Consider the following 9,490-nt stretch of genomic DNA (forward strand, 5'->3'; position numbering starts at 1 on the left):
CAGGATTAAGATTAAGTTACCTAGGTCATCAATTAACGAAATAGTCAGTTTTATACATAAAACGACATTTAGAACGTAAAAAGTAACTATTTTATGGTTCAGTCTTATACAAATTCATTGCATCCACACTCACATATCTCTATATGAACGATTCAGGATCACATCGTTTGTACTAATTACAAAGTGGGTCGCATCCATGGTGTCCCCCGAACAAGGCGCCTAACCTTATTCATATACTATAGATCATTTTGGCTATATATTTGAATTTGATCCACATTTATGTCACTACATAAAGTTCAAACTACATTAAATAGCCTCAGGACCTTAGTTTATTGGATTCAATATTACAATTTCAATAACAACTTTATCGAAAAACAAAACAGAATATGTTTATTAATTTACAAACTACGAGTTTTAGGATATAAAATCCAACATCCATAAAGCGGGCCGCATCCGTAGCGTTACTAAGATAAGGTTTCCCTCCTATATCCATATACTACAGACCATTTTAGTTATCACTTAAGACATGATCCACTTGTACATCACCATATACATGATTAAGTTACATAATGACAACCAGGGATTTTAGTTTATTCGTTTGTGATAAACCAAATAAAACATCCAATGTGCAAAGTCAAGAAGTTAAGTAAATATCATATATTATACATCACAGGTGTTCGTATAAAATGTGTTACAAACTACAGGACACGAGACTTTAGGGCATCATCCCCAACACGGTTCGACTTAATTCAGCCAAGTTTAGCCACTTTTAAAGGTTTGGAGTTCCAGTACGAGCGGTTTGGGTCCGGTTCAGGGCAGATCAAGTAGTCCAGAAGTGTTTGGGAGCCAATTTTTGCTGAATTTTGTAATAGTTAGGCCTTGTTTTTCTTGAAAATTCCAAAACTAAAACCATATTAGTCTATGGTTAATTATTTCTGCATGTGATGTATGTTAAAATTAAATAAATCTTGTATGTGCATAAAGTATGCCATGTAGATTTAAAATCTCACCATAGGAAGCATGTTACATGCATTGAAAGTATGTTATAAAGTGTTATAATATATAGTATGCATATTTAGGGTTTTAAATGTTTGTGTTATATTAAATGTTGAATGCCTTTGATATATGATATGGATGCTTAGCATGTCTAAAATTTTGTAAGTTTTTATAAAATTGGGTTAGACATTTAAAATCCATAACAAAGATAAGTTGCATGCTCACGTAGGTTAACCACTTCTTTATAAGTTAAAATATGTCGTTATCTTATAAAACTAGGGTTACAAACTCAATGGGTATATAATCCTATTTAAGACTGGGGGTATTTAAGTTGATGGTTTACGTAGCACCTCCTATCTGGGGATTATGGTCGAAACATTAAGTGTTGTTAACCGGTTTTATGAGTAATACGTGAGCGATGTGAGGTTATAACACTTGTTTATCACCTAGACATCATAGGTTAAATCCAAATATAAACGTTATACTTGGATAAAATCCTAGACTTAGGTTGTTTAATTAGCCAGAACAAGCCTGAGAAAAAGTATACCCAGATAAACATTAGAAAACTTCAGTGGGAGTTTAATAACATATATTATATGCCATTAGAACACTTCAATGAGAATAAAAATAATGTATATTATATGTTAGAACACTTTAGTGAGAGATTAATAACATATACGATATGTTATTTTTAGCTCTCGTGTCTCTAAGAGTTCACGATCGAGATTCATATTTTGTTTCGTGTCACCCTAAGAGTGACCTCCATTCGGAAAGTGTTTACATGAATCAAGATTTTGGTAAATATGGGAGGTTGTTCACCATAAAATTAAATGTGATGTTTTGATTTTAATTCTCATGTCCTAAGAGGTTCACACCGTGAGGTTCATGCAACACTTCGTGTCGATTATACCTCGACTGCTCCATTCGAAAAGTGTTTGTATAAATCAATATCAAGGTGAATGAAGAGAAGTAGTTCAATGTAAAATCAACATATATGATATATTGATTTCAACTCTCACGTCCCTAGAAAGTTCACACCGTGAGATTCGTGCAATGCTTCGAGTCGATTATGAACCTCGACTGCTCCATTCGGAAAGTGTTTGCATGGGATCAAGATTAGGATGAATGGGGAAAGTTGTTCATAGTAAGCGGGTGAAGGATATGTGTCAACGTGTCCTGCAGTCTCTTCCATTGGTTTAGGCTGTGATATTCTTATATTGCACCTGTTGGTTAGCTTTATGTGGTTCTTGCTAGTCGTTTAACAACGACTATCCCCTCGGAGGGTTGTAACATGGGACTTAGAATAACTCAAACTCTAAAAATAGATAGGATTTCTTAGGTCGTTTTCCAACCTTAACTTTCTAGTTCGGTAGCATCATTGGGGCCAACCTTTGAGGTTTTAAAATAGAAGGTTACACTTACGGAATTACTAAATTGGTAATAAGTTCTGACTAAAAACAGTAGCTAAATGGCTATAAGAATAAGAGTTATTCTGGAGACAATATTTAGTCAAGAATGTCTTGCTTTATTGAAGGAGTAATTAACTGTCCCTCGGTAGCACTTAGTCTGACTCACTATAGTATCATTGCAAAAATAATGAATTTTTGGTACATTATTACTTTGCTAAAACATGATTGGATTTAAAAACAATTCACTGAGTAAATTTTGCCAAAAGCGAGAGAAACCTCATCCCTCTCTTTCCTTTTTTCGCCCCCATGTCACCACCCGTGAGGGACACGAGGTTTATATTTTCAAAATGACGAGTTCTTTAGTACAACTATTAGCTTCTGATAAACTTACTGGGGATAACTATGCTACGTGGAAATCAAACTTAAATATAATATTGGTGATAGATGACCTAAGGTTTGTTTTAACAGAAGAGTGTCTACCCGTTCCTAGCTTAAATGCAAACCAAAATGCTCGGGATGCCTACGACAGGTGGATTAAGGAAAACGAGAAAGCTCGAGCCTACATTCTAGCCAGCATATCTAATGTAATGGCTAAGAAACATGAGAGCATGAGTACCGCCAGGGAGATTATGGAATCTCCGCGTAGGATGTTTGGACAGTCATCGTTCTCCTTAAGGCATGATGCAATCAAATATGTTTATAACTGCCGTATGAAAGAATGGGCCTCTGTTAGAGAACATGTCCTGGATATAATGGTCCATTTCAACGTGGTAGAAGTAAATAGTGTTGTCGTTGATGAGAAGAGTCAAGTTGGTTTTATTCTTGAATCTCTTTTGAAGAGTTTCTTGCAGTTTTATACAAATACACTAATGAATAAAATAGAATAGAATATAACCTGACAACACTTCTCATTGAGCTACAAGCTTACCAAACCATGATGAAAGCAAAAGGACTAGAACCAGAGGTAAATGTTACCACTACAGAGAAAAGAGGAACGTCCTCCAAAAAACCTGATATTACTTCTTCTTCAAAGAATAAGAGTATTTCGGTAAAGAATAATAAAGGGAAAGGAAAGAACAAACCTATTCGTTGAAAGAGCAAGGAAAAAGCTATAGATAAAGGAAAATGTTTCCACTGTGGTGAAGAAGTGCACTGGAAGAGAAACTGTCCACAATACCTTGCGAAGAAAAGAGTAGAGAAAGCAAGAAAAGGAAACTAGTTCCTTGTAAACTCTAAGTTTTGAATAGGGGAGAATTTCTCAGAATAGCCAGTGGGAGATGTAGTTGCTATTGAAAGATAAACTTGTTTACTTTTGTTATTGTAATGAAAGTTATTTTATCTTTTGTAAGGAACAAATTGTATAAACCTTTTGTTATAAATAAAATGTTCATTAGCAAAAATTACATTTGTTCTACTGTAAAGCAACTTCTATTAGAACCAACCAAGTTAAAAGTCATTTTGCAAATATTTAGATTTTTATCGGCTACAAATGAATGAGGCAGAGAGTTATTTAATCTAAGTAATAAGTTTAGAACACTAGAAAGGTTCAAGTTGTCTAAAACTTGTTAGGTAAAATAAATCTAAAATACTTCGATTGGATCAAAGTAAAGAGTAAAGAGAATTTGAGATTTCTAGGTCTATTTTGATAGAACATGAAATCCAGTAAAAACTCTCTACACCTAGTTGCCTTAATTGTTTTGAACATCATTCCAATTTTAAGGTATTTTCTGAAACTCCATATAAGATATGGAGAACTCATAAAAGTTATTTATGATATGTAAAAAGATGTTTACATAATTCAGACATACAGAAAGATCGACACATGTGTTAGTGTCGAACCCTTAAGTGTTGGAATATATTCAAAAGGACCTGCCTATCTGTAAGCAATCCAAAAGTAGTATATTCTTCTAAGTAGAAGGAAATTAAGTGTTTGTATTGACAAATACTAAATTTTCTGGAAAAATATACGAGATCACTATGTATTGTTTAGTTTCCATAAAAGCCAATATATATCAATAAAGAGTTATTTGTTAAAGTTGACACTGTAACAAAAGTTATTTGCGAGGGTACCTCGATGTAGTGGGAGGGATGTATGACACTCTACCTATAGTTTAACCAGACGAGAGCGAGACTTATAATGTGAGGCACTTATGAAGGCAATTTACGTAATTTGGTATGACGATGATGTTAGCAGATGGTAAATTGATATTATTTTTAAAAAATTGATCATTCCATATTTTGGACCTAAAAAATAGATCATCCATACAAATTTTCCATAAAAGTGACGAAAGAAAAGGAGAGGGGAAAAAAAGACATAAATTGACTTGGAAGACGCTGTTTTAACAATTTAACCTAAAAATATTTCATTGCAAGATCCATTGAAACCCTTAGCCGCGTCAGAGACGAAGTCCAAGAGAAAACTCAAGAAGATGATTCCGAAACTTCTCAGAACATAAAATTAAACTTCTTTCCTTTCTTGAAAAAGCTCATAAAGAAAGACAAAATAAAGTCATTGCTTTCACTCCTCCATTTCTGGATTTTAATGTTCTAATTTCCTCGAATGTTTCACTGTCGATTCTGAAACACGCAAACCAAATCAATGACTTCAGAAGTTTAATCACTGTAAGGCTTGACCCCAATACAAATATTCTCAAAGTCTTCATTTCTTAACTCCATATAAATCGCTATCGCATGGGAATTCTTCTCTTGTCTGTTGCTTACTGCTCAATTAGATATATATGCTACTTGTTCTTTCACTCTTTCGAAAATGGCACCCATTGATGAGCTTGATTATGCTAGCCCCATTTCAGTTTTCCAGATTTTGTTTCTGATTTTTCTCAATTTTGTACTTGAACGTTTCTTTCCAGGTTTACTGTACGTTTTCATACTCTGTGCCGCATTCCTTTTTTATCTCTGCAATTCATGGGCTGCCCACCGCAACATTATCAAACGCCTCGAGGCGGCCGATGCGACATGCACACCAAGTGTTCGACGAAATGCTCATGAGGGGCATTGCTATACAGACATTGTGGTCATGCCCGTTAATGACACAAAGGAAGTGAAACTAACGATTGAAGATGTGAAAACTATGATGGAGACACTTGATCATGAGCATAACAACGCGGAAAGTAATAATCTTGAGTTGAATGCTGAGATTGTGGGGCTATTTGAGGAAGAACTGAGTTTGGGAGAAGTTAAGGAAGCTTTTGATTTGTTTGATGATAATGGTGATGGGTTTATTGATGTAGAGGATTTGAAGAAGGTGTTGTGTGGCATGGGATTTGCAGTGGCTTTAGAAGTTGATCAATGCAGGAGAATGATAAGTGGGTTTGACAGTAATGGAGATGGGCGTATAGATTTTGAAGAATTTGCTAAGCTCGTTGAACAGAGCTTTCGTTGAAAACAGCTCTGTGTCTGTAGTGAGTGTGTTCCCATATGTAAAATAAACGTTTTAGGTTTGCATTTAATTAAGAGACTTTTTTATTTTCAAGAAGTTAAGAGACTTCAACATTGTTCATTGTGTAGTATGACATAAACGTTTAATGCACGCTTGAAGAACCATTTGTTGCTTTGAAAAATTCTTCTCAATCCACTTTGGTTAAAAGAAAAATTGCGTTTTTTCTTTTATTATTTTTTTACCATAATTATGGGTAGGAAATCATATCTGACTTTAAACAACAATACATATTAATTAGTATTAAATTATGTTCACTTTTATTTCAAAAGTTTAATCCGAAAAAAATAATGACAAAATAGAGTTAATGAATCATAGACACAATACACGATTAGGCCAAAATTATGTACCAGTTCTACGATTTTAAGCATTGAAAATTGTGGACAGGGTCCATGAGTTCCACAAATGTGGAAGTCGTCTACGACTTCCATTAGAAAAAAATAACTTCTACCCTATGGAAGGCCTTCACCCGGTAGCATTATCAAATATCTCTCGCCCAAAAATACACCCCATTTAAATGAAACCACAACAGAAAATTAAGGTTTCATTTGGTAACCATTTTATTTTTAAAAATTAAGGTTATGGATATTACTTGCACTTTCAAATTTCTTATTTTGTTATCCTTTTCATACCAAATTTTGAGAATTAAAAAAAGTATCTTTCAAAAAGTTGTTTTTGTTTTCGAAGTTTAGCTAAGAAATCAACCATTATATTTAAAAAAAATATATGCAAATTATTGTAAGAAATGTGGATAAAATCTGTTTAGTTTTTAAAAATAAAAATAAAAAATCAAATGATTACTAAATGGGACTTAAATTAAATTAAAATTTATGGATTAGTTTTTTTTTTTTTTTTTTTAATTTGAAGGTGTGATTATTTAAAAAATTGAGCCGATAGTGGCAGAAATTGTGGCAAACTCCAAATCGTTGCCTTCTCTCACTTTTGCCTCCAAAAATCTTTCTGCTTATATTATTTCACTTTCATATTTGGTTTCCATTCCCATTTTTTCCTCTTCCAAAAGCAAAAATTATTAGGGTTTTCTTTTGGGTTTTGCTCAGTTCACTTCAAATTTAGTCATCCTTGTCGGAGAGAAATCGCGAGAATGTGATGGAGAAATGATTCAATCAAGGTTCGGTAACTATTTGAATTTCTGTTTTTGTTTTTGTTTTTGTTTTTTCTAATTAAGCCTATTTCATTCATATTTCTTATAATAATTTGTATATTTCTTGAGTAGAATGGTTGAATTCTTAGCTAAATTTAAAAAACAAAAACAACTTTCTGTAAGCTACTTTTTTTAGTTCTTAAAATTTGGCTTGGTTTTCTAAACCATTGGTGAAAAGTAGATAATAAAGAAATAAATTTGGATGTAAAAGTAGTGTCCATAAACTTAATTTTAAAAAACAAAAAAACAAAATTGTTACTAAATGAGGTCTGAGTTTTCAACTACAGTTTTACTTTAATGGGGTGTGTTTTTGGACAAGAGATATCTAAGAATCCTGTCCCACGAAGGCTTCACTTAGGGGAGAAGAAAGGAGTGAAGCAACGATGAAACATATAAGTTTTTTTTTTTTTTAAGGAACTCGTGGATACAATCCACAGTTTCCAAAAATTGTGTATCAAGTCCATGATTAATTTAAGGAATCATGGACTACTACACGTTTTTCTGGAATCGTGTATTGGATCCACAATTCTTTAACCCTATTTTCATCATTATTTTTTCTACAACACTATTTTTGTCATTATTTATTGAAATAACATTATTTTTAAAAAAAAAAAAACCCAAAACTTTTGAGATTCCATACATATATTATAATTGAATGAAGAAAAAAATCTGTGGTAGAAAAAAATACTTTTGGTATTCTTTTTAATTATTATTGTTGATAATAATCAAGCTATTATCTATAATTAATTTTTTTTAGTAAAATTTACAACTATTTATTAATGACATATTTGTAAATTAATAACTCTAAGAAAGCATAAATTTACATTTTAATTAAATTGTATAAACAAAAACGTGGGTGTGTGTGAAAGTGGCTATTTATTAGACATTTATTTTCGACTAAAATGAAATAATTTAATATAAGAATTTTGATATCATCTAAAAAAATAAGGATAGTTTAAATATTATGTTTAAAATTAATTACGAATAACCAATTGCAAGAGGCATGTTTTGTAAATTTTAAATTTTTAATTAAATTTCATAATACTTTTCGGAAAATCACAATAGAAAAAGAAAAGCGTGGGAAATAGCTAGTCTTTGTTTGACTATTTGGCGCGCAAATAGTACAAATACGAGCGCAGAAAATGCAATCTCCAATTCTCAATTCTATTTCTATCATTGAGACCTTTGCCAATAATAATAATAATAATAAATAGGGTTTCGACCTAAAAGACTTAAAAGAGTAGTTATATTATATTAATGACTTGTACATTTCATTTTTTTTATAAAACAAGTTTATTGGATTTTGTTTTTCCACTAATGTCAATGATTATTTACAATTTAGATTTTGGGCCCATACACTATATATATATAATTATGATTCTCTCTCTTCTATGCAAGCCTTCACGTTCATCAATGTTTCTTTTTAAAAAAAAAAAAATCATTGACTCATCCACTTGCTCTTTCTTCCTCATCCTCTCTTTTCCCCTCTCGGCTCCCTCCTTCATCTATTTTCTTCTTCCGACGATTTCACACCCCTGCTTTGTCGTCGTTTGCCCGTCGAATTTGGCCGACCATCGTCACCGTCATTCACCGCCACCATTCGACCGACCACCACTACCGTCATTCGCTTGTTGAATTTGATTGTCGATTTTCGTACACCACTGATTGTCGGTCGTCGAGGTAAGCCACCAATTGTCTTCTCGTTGATTCTCTTTCCCATTTGTGGTTTGCTTCCTTCATTCGTGACATGCACCATGATCCAGTCGCCTATACAGATTCGTGGTGGTCATGGTTGAAGAAGAATAAGAGAGGAAGATGGAGGTTATGTGTTATAAACCACATATGAAGATGGAGAGATGAAGATAGACTTTGTTCGTGCTACCTATACAAATCTACCGCACCAAGACCAAGGAGAACTTTTTTTTTAAAAAAAAAATCCTAAATATATATGTTATAAACCCCCAAGAAAATATGTATTCTTTTATTTGGTATATGTGAATTATATATTGTGGTTTATATCATTGTTTATTTGATATATATTGTGATTTATGTTGAATATTAAGTCAATATGTGATTTATATACTATGGGATAATTAATAAAGAATTTCTATTAAACAATATATACTCTTAATTTTGTATATTGTAATATCTAATAATCTTTATTTTGTATATGTTCCAAAGTAAATTGACATGTATATTAACAATATTTCAAGGTATTTGTAAGAATATAAAATTTAATTGAGAGTTTTCTTTTATTTAAATTTTGTGATATATACAAATTTTTATGTGTTGGGATTTCTGATTACTTAAATGGTATCTACACTGTAAATGAAATTTATGATATATACTGTGATCTATGTCCAACATTAAGCCAATATTTTTTATATATCCTAGTATATTTCATATATTAAATTATACAGTGATTTATGTCAAACATTGAATTAATCTCTAATTTATATACCGTGGTAT

At 32.1% G+C, this 9,490-nt stretch overlaps 1 protein-coding gene across 1 annotated transcript; it reads left to right on the forward strand.

Moving 5' to 3' along the window:
• Positions 1 to 5,038: 5,038 nt before the first annotated feature.
• LOC120083355 (probable calcium-binding protein CML45) lies at positions 5,039 to 5,983 on the forward strand. The gene has a single exon (XM_039039083.1). It carries the CDS (start codon positions 5,173 to 5,175, stop codon positions 5,803 to 5,805), a length of 633 nt encoding a protein of 210 aa, XP_038895011.1. The 5' UTR covers positions 5,039 to 5,172; the 3' UTR covers positions 5,806 to 5,983.
• Positions 5,984 to 9,490: the final 3,507 nt, after the last annotated feature.

The sequence above is a fragment of the Benincasa hispida genome, chromosome 8 (genome assembly GCF_009727055.1).
Source record: "Benincasa hispida cultivar B227 chromosome 8, ASM972705v1, whole genome shotgun sequence".
In the NCBI taxonomy this organism is placed as follows: Eukaryota; Viridiplantae; Streptophyta; class Magnoliopsida; order Cucurbitales; family Cucurbitaceae; genus Benincasa; species Benincasa hispida.